General features: G+C 35.8%; 1 protein-coding gene across 5 annotated transcripts in view; it reads right to left on the minus strand.

Moving 5' to 3' along the window:
• Positions 1-13,261, minus strand: part of LOC106671975 (beta-arrestin-1) — a 190,687-nt gene that overhangs the window by 27,676 nt on the left and 149,750 nt on the right. For all 5 annotated transcript variants that reach the window (XM_024225878.1, XM_014403004.2, XM_014403005.2 and 2 more), the window contains one exon: positions 13,190-13,220. In XM_024225878.1, coding sequence (XP_024081646.1) covers positions 13,190-13,220 — 31 coding nt within the window. The remainder of the gene's footprint in view (positions 1-13,189; positions 13,221-13,261) is intronic.

Below are 13,261 nucleotides of genomic sequence, written 5' to 3' on the forward strand. Positions count from 1 at the left end.
GTCAACTCGTCGACGACAGCAGTTGTTCTTCCATAGTAAAATTCCATTTGTGAAGTTGGCAGAAGTTCACCTGCATCTACACCATGTTAAGTAAATAAAGATTGTTGTAAGCTCATAAAAGTTGTCTTTCGTGCTTAGCGCGACTGCCACTCAAATATCTAGGCATCAAAAATTCCTTTTGATACTTTCTGGTTGCCGTCGGTCTTATATTATTATAAGATATTATTTATCTCAAAGAGAAGCATATAAATGTTAGCAAGTCTTTAAAACACCTGACGAAATACATTTATATAATAGCTCACCAAAGCTTATTTATTTATAAACGAATAAAATAATTATTCAGATATCGGTCACCAGATCGCATCTCACGATTTCTGAATAATTATCGATTAACGGTCACTAATTACCACACAGAATAAAATAATTTTGTAATATGGCTAAACCTTGAAGGTGATCTATTTCGTTCTCCCTGAAAAAAATCCTCTCTTTCAACTTGATAACAGCATCTATGGTAACAAATTCCTGTGAAATTGATAATTATAGGGCTGAAATTGCCTAATTGCAAAAGGGAGATGCTGTCTCCTATATTCTTTTCGTTCGACGAACGGGCAGTAAGTATGTCTAAAATAACTCGAGTGTTTGCCATAACATTTGCTAAACGTATTGACTTAAATGTTAGCCAAGTGGGTTTTCGATTTTAGTCTGAAGTTCTCGGTTGTAGGTCGCCTTTAGAGTATTTTTGTCTTTCGTAAACCTTTCTGGCCAACTCACAACATATAAATCGCACTAACGTTTGGGGAATTTTTGTTATTAAGATTGGTCAAATAATACCCAAACTTAATGTTTAACGAAGCATATATTCAAGTATTCAGATAGTCCGACAGCCATTTCGAACATTTCAAGATGTTTATGAAGTTATTTTGTAAGTAAATTGGCAATTTTTAGAATAAAATTTAAAAGGAAATCTAAAGCTAGCTTAATGTAAAAACGGGGCCAAAAGATGGGAAAAGTTTCGTTGGAGAGGAGAAAATTCATGTTTTAAGAAGAAGAAGAAAAATAACTTTCTTCTGGGGCTGGTGTCCCCTAAGAATAATATACATGAAATAAATAAAGGAAGTTCCTTCTATGAAATTAAAAATAAAATTAAAGGGAGTTCCAGAGTTTAGAGGCTCGGACCAGAAAGGCTCTTTCGAAGGTATGGGTTGTAGTATGTTGCAAAAGGATAAGGTCACTACCCACAGGGACACCTTCCTTTTGGGCCCACGCCAAGTCCGACCATCAACCCTGTGCCTGGGAGTAACCAATGATGGAGGCAATTTTCTTCTCTTACCTTCCCATACCCTTCCTTTCCTAATTTTCCTTTCATTTCCTTATCCCCTTCTGCTTTGAATGAGGTTTCCTGGGTTACTGAACCCGCACCACTCACGCAACGGGTGCATCAGTAGAGAGTTCGTATGAACTCTCGGGTGGGCGATCAGTCCCACTTAAAAATAATACTGAACTACGGGAGCTGAGTATCCAAGCGCCTCTACTAATTGAGGTTGGATTCGTGGTGATCGTGGTTGGTAAAGAAATTGTACCTTAGCTGGAGGGTACAGGCCAACCAGAGCCGGAGATAGAGTGCCTTCTTTATCTCTCCGGGGTTAGTGAACCACAAAACTACCTTTTTCAACGCCTTTTTTAGGGCACCTATGAACTTGGTTCGCATTGCACTACCTCGCTAGCCAAGGGATGTGAAAGGCCATACATGTAAAAATCTTCCTGGTGTTCTCTTTGAGTCCCCCCGGGGATAAGTCCGGACGTTAAAGATCCTCATGGGTCTCAACACCCATGAGTAAATATGGGAAGGATAAGGTCAACTGATGATGAGCGGGAGTTGCGAGTGTGATGTGAAGAATTGAATTGTGGGGGAGGGTGATGTAAGGAGGACGCCGAGTGTGGATGGACTGGAAAAGAAAGGAACCTAGGAAATACCGTGCACGGAAGGAGGGGTAGAACCAATTTTACAAATTTACAATCACCCCGGACACATTTCTAATATTTTTCTTCCTAGTATCATTTAAAAGTCTGTGACCCCTCGACCTAGCCTTCCCCTCTTGCAAGTAATTACTACAATAAACGACTATGTGGTCGGTGTCATGGATTTTATCCAAATGGGTTGAATTGAAAATAGATTTGATACAAAAATGCGGTTTCTGGTATTTAATGAATTGTAAATATATGTTGTTAAGAACGGCTAACTTTGCACTATTTTTGGTTTAGGTCTTAACTTGGTCGTCATCGGTCTTTTTCTTCCATTTACTGTGCAGCTGTCTTCATTCTTAACCAGCAGTTTTTCTCTTTCCGAAAATAAAACAGTTCTAAGAAACTAAAATAGACTTTATTGATGACTAGTGCAGCAAAAGTGTTTACAAATAAATACAACAACATACTAATACGTAAACAGACGGGGCCTGTAAAAGTTTATCGGCCCCAAAACGGCGTCAAAGTCAAATCCGACCCTTCCTCCCCCAAGTCCGAATTGAGAAATCTTTCTAGGGCTGACGGGGGAAAATTACACAATTGTTTTTCTGCAGTTGAGAACGACACATAAAGGACTGGCCTCCAAGATGGCCCCGGGGTCAAATTGAGTAATTGGTGTGTTAAGGGGGTCGTCGGCCAGATAGGGGCGGTGTCGGTATTCGAGGGAAAAAAGGGTATCCTCACGGGGAGAAGCTGACACTGACCAAAACAACTGACAAAAATTTCGCTCCATTTAAAACAAATTTGATCCATCTATTTTACTAAACAGACCGGCCATTTCTCCATTTAAATTACGCGCGGTTTTTAAACGGGCAGCGATACTTCAAAGATGACCTCAACAATATCGACCAACTTGAACAACCAAGTGAAACCTTAATCCACCTTTTATTCTCTTTTATTCAAATAATCCTTGTTTAATTAAAACACTCAAATTAATATTAGCTTGAAAGGTCACATATTTCGTTTCAGTCCGATTTCCACCAACTGTATAATTACATTTCTGGCCTCAATCTACGCAAATAATTTCATTGAATATATACTCAAGTATATGTTGGAATTAAATATTTCTATAAATTGTCTGCGCAATAATAATTAAGCTTTGTATTTCTGTCCTGAATTACAACCTGATAATGTCAATTATCCAATTAGTATAGATTAGGGCTAATATCCATCCATCCAGAATCCAACCCGATTACACGACATTTGAAAAATGGCAAAAAGGAGGGAAAATTCAAAAGGTGCGGTTGAGATGGGAAGTTGGTGTCCGAGTGGATCGAGGTCACGATAGCTCAAGTGGTAGAGCAGCGGCGTATCAAGCCGAAGATCGTGGGTTCGAATCCCGCTCGTGCCATTGAATTTTTATCTCAACTAAAAACCTTAATTAATTGTAATATATTAATTGGTCAAGCGGACCATGAAATTAGTGAATTAGGGCGAATAGTGTTATCGGCTATTAGTGCGTATTAACATAAAAGGTTAGTCACGCGAACTGTGCTAATTAAAGTCATGAAGAAATATACGTGCTATTTTGAAAACAATCATTCTTAAACTTGTTCGTTCATAATAGTAGTGGCCCGTCAAAAAAGGGAAATGAAGAAACAAGTTAGATTGAGAAAGGACGAAAAAGTTAGTCAAAGCAGGATAAAATGAAATTGCTTCTAAGGATTTTCAACACGGCACTTTATAACAGTTAATCTAGCATCTCTGCCTGTATTATTTATCCTTTGATATTTATTAAAAGATAAATAAGTTGTTTTAATCGCGAAGAAGAACTTTCAAACGTTATTTGAAATTCAATGAACAACTTCATGAGCAAGTCAACACAATAACACATTTAATACAATACGACGGTTAAATGAATACTCTAACCAGCTTACAATGTTATCATATTTTTTTAAATCGTACCAGGTAAAGTTATTGGCGCTAGATTATATTCATTAAAGAGTCAAAACCAACTAATCCACCATTTTATTCAAAAAAATTCAAATACATGTGGAATAAAATCGCATTGATGAAGACTGTTGCATAAATTCTTTGCTATATACTATATCTGCTATATAAATTCAAAAGTTGAATATCAATGAAGCCTTTAATTTCAAATGATTTTAACTTTATTTAATTTGGAAAGCTTTTCATTTACATTGTAAGCATCTTCAGCGTTATCCTATATAGAAATAATTTTGGAGATATAAATATACAAAATTTTGAAAAATCTGTGTACTAATGTTTACCTAATCTTATAATTTACACGTAATAATTGAATGAAATTATTACATCTAATAAAAAGAAAACTAGCTAACAACTGAAGATGTACTCTGTTTTCTGTATATACTGGTGTCAGCATTCAGACACAGCTTTGAACCTTCTCATCTCTTCTTCCCTTTGTTGACATCACAGTAGGTCATTGAGGGTGATGATGTGTGGATTACGGTTTGTTATATTTATTTCCATTTGTTGAGTCTCCTTCCATCCACTTTCACGGTGAAGAACTGTAAATTCATCTTTTGAGAAGTTATGGCTCGTTACGATCATATGGTACATATTCCTTCTCGTACCTCCCCGTTACATTATACATATTTCCCATCTATATCTTGTTTTAAACTTAAAGTTTCCTCTACTTCTTCTAATCTATTCTTCCCATTCTTCTAATCCGAACTATTTAATTTTCGTCCTTTCACCTTTCTCTCTTTCTGCTTTTATTTTCTTAGTCCATTGTTCTGCTTCGTCTTTCATTTTATTTACTTTATCTTCCAACTTTTCTATTCTTTCTACCCCATCAAATATTCTTTATCCTGGTTTTTGTCTTCCACTTCTTTCAATATATTCCGCGATTTCTTGCTAGCACTTCATTTTGTGTGCACAGCTATGGTGCAGTTCATTTTTCTTCTTTATTTTATCATGTTATTTTCCCACGTTTTCCATTGTAAAAAGCACGTCCTGCTCCTATGTCCCGTAATGGCTTAATTAAAGTTAGTGCTTGCTTATCTAGGTATATTAGTCTCCTGTACTTTGGGAATTTATTATGTTTTAGAACCTTTTCAACGTGTAAAACCTCATGATCTTATTTTTTAACCTGTTCACTATTAGCATTTCATATCCAATCATAAGTGGTAAAGAGTTGATTATTTCTATTTCTTTGCACGCGTTTTCGATTGACATAGGCACTGACAATGATCAGTGCACCATTGACCTGAAACCAGCCATTTTGTGTATCCAAGGGTGGTTCGATAATCTAAGAACAACTAAGTCTGTATGAGTGAGTTTTCTATGTATCGAAAAACCATGTTTACCATATTTTTTCCGTATAGTTATATCCAAGAAGTTGATCATACCTTCTGTTTCCGTTTAAGAAGAATTTTAAAGATTTTTTTTGCGGAAGAAAATTTCGCAAACTCGTTCGCATATATTTGATTTATTGTAGAGAACTGCTGAGTGTGTATCCTAACTATATACCAATGATATTTATTTATTATGCAATGCTTATTAAAGACTAGAGGCCATCTTTTAAAAATAATTCAAATGGAATGAAATCTCATTGATGAACTTTTTTTTTGGGGGGGGGGGGTTATTCTCACTACCCATGTTTCATGTTGTTGATTGCAATCCTCTAGATTGTTAGATATCTTCTAGATGCTCGACGGATCCAGCATCCGACGAATGGCCACGAAGCACCACCATCCGCGCCGTAGGAGGAGAAATAGAGCACCTTTAACTAGTCGTGTTCCTTTTACTCTTGGCAGTCTGGGAGACGTGGATAAAAACCAGGAACATCGAAGTACCAATGGAACAATGGAAAAGTCTACGTCTTCGAGGAGAGAACTCAGAGGAGTGATAGGACTACTAACCGGTCACTGGCATCTGAGAAAACATCTACAAAACATGGGCATATACAACGAAGATCCCATCTGCAGATTATGTAACGAGGAGGAGGAAACAGCCACCCATATAATCTTCGAATGCGAAGCAACAGCTCAATGGAGATTCAACCTAGCATACGAAAAAACAGAGAATGAAAATGTAGCATCGACAGTCAATGACCTGACAGTTCTATGGAGAAGGATAGAATCTATTGCACTAAACTAAGGAACTAGGAAGGTACAATGAGGCAGAAGGCTGTAGTGCCTGGGGAGTACAAACCCAGCTTCTTAGTATCCTTATCACCATAGCATACCATACCTCGAGGAGAGGGGCTAACACGCCCACCATCCCTCCCGTTCACCACACCGGGGGCACAAAAATCGATTGCTTACTTTGCCACACATGCACAGCTTATTAAAACAATTTAACCCAGGTAAGTATACAACCATGATTAGATTTTAAATGTCGGGATGTCGAAAGTATAAATTAAAAGTACAATCTAGCTGACAAGAATGCTAAGTCCTTTTCAAGTATCTATGCCACCTGTGCCTCGTTTGACTTATTGTTTTCCCATCGAAGCCTATGGGCTATACCAGAAGAAACAGTGTGATTTATTGCATGTCTCTCAAGGGGAGGTTTGAAAAATATACACAACGGCGCAATAATTAATAGAACAATACCACTTGTTTAAATATTGTGTACATATATATTTTTTTAACAAATAGTTTTGTTTTAATTATCACCTTCTATGGGTAAAAATTCTTCTAAGCCTATTGTAGGCATTTCAGTTTAAAATTCAACCACTTCAATAGTTATTTTCCTTGAAATAATTTTCTTATATTACTTACACAAAAGAAACGATTAGGATTAAAACACAAGTGTTTAAAGGGGATTTTTTTTTTTGATCGGGTTCAATTTCCCTCAAACGAAACAGAGGCCTCATTTCAATTCGAAAGACTCCTTATTCATTTAATCTTGCTTTTGATGTTACAATAAAACCGGAACCGACGATAAAAGTGCCAGCCAGGGGTTCACCTGGCATCGCTGTGCTTTTCCCATGGACGTTTTTATGCGCCTTTCACGTGAGAAAAATTAGAAAATTCTGGCACAACAGGGTCAAGTTGGAAACATCTCTGTGCCGAAGCGATTTGTTGATCGGGGAAAAAGAACCGTCAATACGTTCAGTCTGGTATCACCCTCTTTACATTTCGCCGAGGGCATCATGGGACATTAACACAGACGCGACCAAAATGAGGTTATAAGTTCTCATAGAAGATCTTTAAATTCTATTCAGTCCTGATGAAAACAGTTAAAAGTTACCACTATGTGTTCAATACAGAGCTAAGCTCACGTAACTTATTGCTTTCCAAACACAACACCATATAACTTTAGTACATAGAAGAGATTCTTAAACGAAGAAGCTTTACTTTAACATGTAGTTTTTATTTTAAACATAAGAAAGTATGCCAAAACAACAATCAAGCATCTGCTTTCATGTTGCAAGCATGAAAACCCGCAGAAATTATGGATGAACGACTTTGATTGTTATAGCCCATCAGGCTTTCCTGATCATAAGAGGCCCGACAAACCGAACGACAAACCACCTATATTTACTGCTAGTTTATTTAATAAGTGTTTCCACGGTGAATAAACCGATTAGGTTCAATGTTAATTATGGTTTAATGTAACTCTTACGTGCTGCAAGCTAATTATTAAATATTTAAACACAAAACTGACAGTGAAAAACTGATAAATAGACACTTGGGAAGCGCGCTAATAAATCAAATAGGTGATTTGATATACAATGAAACTAATGATGTGTTAACAACAGAAATACAATATAGTATATTATATTCGATATTGACCTTGAATGTGAAACAGTTTCAGGAAAAAGTTTCAACCCGATGGTCCGTAAATCTTCGCTGTTTGTTTTCTCAAGGTTTTCGCCGACATGGACAGATCATTTATAAGAGATGATTATTTTCAACTTATGGCTAGAAACATTTCTTATCTTTTTTTCTTGACATCTATCTGGACCGACATTCCTCGCTGATGTCTTCCGTTAAAAATATGTAATATCCTTTATAAGCAATGATAATTTTAAAAGTTATATAAATGTGAAATTTTCTCTCTCTTTTATTTTAAAAGACTTCTGGGAAAATTGCCTGCTTCAAATCATAAACGAGCTAGTAGATAGCTATGCAAAAAAAGAAGCCCATGATGAAAAATTGGTAGCTTTATTCACCCAAGTGCCAATTTCGTACGTAAAAAAGACATAAGGGAAGAGGACAATGACCCAATGGGAACATGAATGGACGAATACAGAAAAAGGCCCAGCAATCAAAAGGTTTTTTCGAAAATAATTAACGACCCTTTCTGCAACTGTGGTGAACAGCGAACATGGAAACACCTCATTTATAATGTTCGAAAGCAAACTTGCAACTCTGACCCAAAAAATTATTCATAATGGAGAAAAATGGCCAACAAGCGAGGAAATACTGATCCACAAGTTCCAGGAAGATTTTCTGAAATTTGTGGAACATATTTATCTGAAAGAAGATTGACGATATCGACGATTGATAGAAGTGATTGTGTTTTGTTGTAATTTGAATGTGATAATTAACTATATTTAAGACTAATTATTGAATTGCCGCTATTTAATTTATTTGTTAATTTACATGAATAGTTAAAATCCATGTTGTATATCCTATCTATTAAAAAAATAAATTCATCTGAATCTACCCCAAATTTTCATTGTAAAAAAGTAAATAAAAGACTGTTACACTTAAAAATACAATATTATGTAAATTAATATCAGATTTAATGGTAGTAAATTTGTGAATGCCCCTAGTCTTATTTAGGGAACGGGCAACAAATAAACGCCGTTCCTCTAGTGTTACTGGAAAAAAATCAGAGTTTGACATACATATGCAAAAATTTTTGCATTCTATAGTTGGAAATCTATCAATCCGGTCCGTCAATCCTGGTTGTTTATATGCATTTCCTTTAGGTATTATGGTGAGCATCGACTTGACATAGCTTTAGGGTTTGTGCTCTTTTGTTTTACATTGCTCTGAAAGAAGTAAGAACTCTCTGATCCGCTGAACCTAATAATCCGTTTTCAAATTAATATCGTTGTTCGGAACAACCCGAATCACACCTCAGTAAGTGATGAATGATGATTAATTTCAATCTGTAGTGTAAATATTTTTTTAACATCCTTCTAAGAGCACTGTACATTTTCTGGATCGGTTTATTTGCTTAAAAACATTTCATCATTATAGCGATCTGCAGTGCATGTTATCAACAATGTTCTTTTAACATTCTGAAAATACTGATCCATCCATGTTAGTCGGTTTTAAAAATAGCTTACGAATCTCATCAAAAAGTAAAGATCCGTTTCGATCTAAAACTTATGTTATCGTTAATTCTGATGTTTTAATCATCTGGATAACTGTTGACACATCAACCTTGAAGAAATCATCAATAGATGCCGTTCCATTTCGATCTATAGGTCAAAACATTTTTCGTTTTTTGTTCTGTTTATTTGCATCTCAAGCGTTTCGTTATTACAGCGAACTGTAGTATATCTTATCATAAATGTTGATGTGTAGCTGTATTTCGTCGTCTTTCGGTTTTAATCGTCCTGGAAGAGAACTATCAGGTCCACCAGACCTAGATATTTGTCGGTTTTCAAACCCACATTAAGTGATGATAAAATTCGATCAACAGTATGAACTTTTGCTATCATTTTTAACAATTCTGAAAGAACTAAGGATTAAATATATTTAATAGGATAATTATCACCAGATCTCTTTGTTTGTAAGTTTTCCAATTCCACAGTAAGTGATGTTCAAATCTGACGTAATGCCATAAACTTTACACAATTTTTTCTTTCTAAAGCTCTTACTGAAGGCACAGTACATTTCTCTAGTCCGTCAATCCTCGCTGTTTATTTGCACACAAGGTATTTCGATACTACAGCGATCTTTGGTTATGTGATCATAAATGGACATATAGGCAGAAATTTTCTATCACTTTTTATACTTCTGGAAAGACTATGAACTATCGGCACATGTACATTCTGTGGTCCGTCATTCCTCGCTGTTTATTTGCATCTCAGGCGTAATGATGATACATTCCGAAGTATAGCGGGGTACGTTTCTCTTTTTTGTTGTTTTCAAGTTGTTGCTTGAAGCATTGTCTGTCCAAACTCACATTTATTTGTATCTCAGGCGTTTTCTTCAATACAGTGATCTCTAGGGAATGTGATCATAAATGGTAACATAATTCTGAGAACTATTCAGATCGTCTTTTGTAATCGTTCTCGAAGAACTAAGAATTATCCTCGCTATTTGTCGTATTTCAGCAGCCTCAGTAAAAGAACATCAATTTTAACCTACATTATTTTGATTGATTTTTTTGCTTTCTTATGATAATTCTGTTAGCATCACCTGGTTCACGGTCCTCCCTGTTTATTTTCAATTCATGTAATTTGTTATTATGTCGATCTCCAATCTATTTGATCATAAATCTTGATATATAGCTATGAAATTTTGTTGTCTATAGTTTCTACCATTCTCAGTGATGATGCAGTTATCATTATTGTAAATATTCTATTTTAAACATTTCTTTTAACATTCTGGAGATCAGCGAACTCTTAGGCATGCCATTCCTTGCTATTGTTGAATTGCTGTGCCATTTTTAAAAGATGAACATCATCCCTAGGATAAATTTTTCAGATTTGTTTAATATGTGATACACTAAAAGACGTTTCCGACCAACACTTTCGCAGTTTTGAGAAATTCCCCTCATTATATACAGTGTCCTTTTTATATGGCCCGGCTGAATTTTTCTCACACGATGACGAAAAAAAAAAAAAACATTTTAAAGGATTTTTGTCGCTGAAAACTATGGTGTAATCGGAATTAAATCAGTCAAAAAATGACAAAGTTATGGCAAAACGTTTGAACACAAAATAGTCATTTGCTTTGCTACTTAGTTTGCTCTTTTGAACCACTCTTCACCGGTGCTCAGAGCGATAGAGTCAGGGGAGATGGGTTGACAAGCATTTTCTATCCTTTGCCGTAGTTCTTCAACTGAGGTTGCTGGGTTATTATTGGCGTGGACACCTTTTTTAAATGGCCCCATAGAAAATAGTCAAGTGGTATTAAATCGGGTGATCGAGGAGACCAACAGATCGGGCCATGAGGTCCTGTCCATTTGTCTCGGAAGTGACGATTCAAATAACGTCTCACGTGCATAGAATTTTATGCGGGGCATCCATCAAGCTGGAGAATCATTCTTTGTCGTTGTTGCAGAGGAGCATCATCCAATGGTATTGGTAAAACCTCCCACAAAAAATTGAGGAACTGACCTCCATTTAAATTGTTTTCGTAGAAATAAGAACCAATTAATTTATTTCCGAGAAGTCCACACCAAACGTTGAGACTGCACCATCTGACGATGACAAGAGTACGAAAATTTCGGATTTTCCTCTGCCCACATTCGAAAAGTCCGACGGTCTAGTATGCTATTGGAGGTGAGCTTGGATTCATCAGTCCATAGGATGGTTGGAAGAACGATTTCTTCAGCCTCCCAAATCAAGATTTGTGCAAGGAACGTTAGACGCCTCTCATAATCAGAGTCCAGAAGTCCCTAGATAAGATGAGAGCGATACGGCTTAAAATTGTAAGTCCGGAGTACATCTCTAATTTAATTTTTTTTAAACCTAAAACCCTTCTAACATTTCGGAAAGAGGAATTCGGATTTTCACCAAAATACAGTAAAATATTCAGCTCCTGGTCGAAATTTCTGCCAGTTTCTTTTTGCCATAACTTTGTCATTTTTTGACCAATTTAAATGCCGATTGCACCATTGTTTTCAGAGTCAAAAATCCTTTAAAATGATATGTCAGGATGTATAGAGTTGTATTTGAAATTATGAAGTTGAACTGTGCCTGAGATACCCTGTATAATTTTTCTGCAAAAATAGATAAAATTTGAAACCAGACTAGAAAATATTAAACAGGATTTTTTTGCGTCAATGGGTCAAAAGAAATTCAGCCGTGCCATCTAAAAAGGACATCCTGTATACTGTTATAAGTCCATTGAATTTATAGGGATATTGACGATCTTTGTATTAACCCTGTTAACTCTTATAATTAATTAAGGTTTTTATCTCAACTAAAAACCTTAATTAGTTATAATATATTAATTGGTCAAGCGGACCACGAAATTAGTGAATTACCTGTTAACTCTGTAAAGTCGAGTTAGATCGAGAAAAATGATGACGTAGACTTGTAAGAATCGGATATTTACCAGTGCTCGATCTGGGTAGGACTAATGTTAGATGTTAAGACGTAAGTCGAAGGTGTAGACACATTGCTAGTCGTTTGAGCGTAGGTTATCAACATGGTACCCATGAATTCAACAGCTATTTTTTGTTTACACATATTTTTATTCTTAAATACGCATTAATTAAATCAGACAAATACATTTCTTTTGTTAATTATGACCTGTCCTTATACGCTCATTCATAGTGGATACATCCCCTATCCAATAAGGTTGTGGGCTGTTAGATGTTAGGATACAATTTAGGTACGTCGGCACGAATTGAAGCGTGTACGAGGGAATAGATAGCATTGTGAATGAAAGAGTTTGATTAATATCTTTCAATTAATTAAGGTTTTTAGTTGAGATAAAAAAGTCAACGTCTCGGACACCAAATTCCCATCTCAAAAAAAAAGAAGCAAACAGAAGGGAAAATTCAAAAGGTGGGATTGAGATGTGACGATAGATCAGGTGGTAGAGTAGCGGCGTATCTAGCCGAAGATCGTGGGTTCGAATCCCGCTCGTGAAATTGACTTTTTTATCTCAACTAAAAACCTTCATTAATATTGCTAGTCGTTTGAGCGTAGGTTAGGATAAATTGGTCAAGCGGACCACGAAAACTAGTGAATTGAATTTGATTAATTTTGCATTTTTACTAACTTTTGTCGCCTTACAATATAGTACAAAACAAAACCAAAACGAACAACAACAAGCCTTCAACGTCTGTTGTACCTTTATTTTTGGTTCTATCGGCCACCACGCGCAGCATTTCGGAAAAATTAACATTTAACATGCTAAGAAAAGAAGGGGGCGTTCACGATCTTACTGGACATTTCTCTATTCGAGTTAATATCTAACAAACATTGTGAATACCCCTTAATTTATACTTTACTTACAAACCTTTAAAATTCCAAAAAACTTTTATTATTTAAGAAAACTATAAAACTTCTTATTTTAAGTAATAAGTAAAAACTTACTTTTCCATTAGGCGAACTCTTCTTAAAAACCCTGGAACAAAAAGTAAAACATTATTGTAAATATATAACATT

The sequence above is a fragment of the Cimex lectularius genome, unplaced genomic scaffold (assembly GCF_000648675.2).
Source record: "Cimex lectularius strain Harlan isolate CLEC.00 unplaced genomic scaffold, Clec_2.1 scaffold32, whole genome shotgun sequence".
Taxonomy (NCBI): domain Eukaryota; kingdom Metazoa; phylum Arthropoda; class Insecta; order Hemiptera; family Cimicidae; genus Cimex; species Cimex lectularius.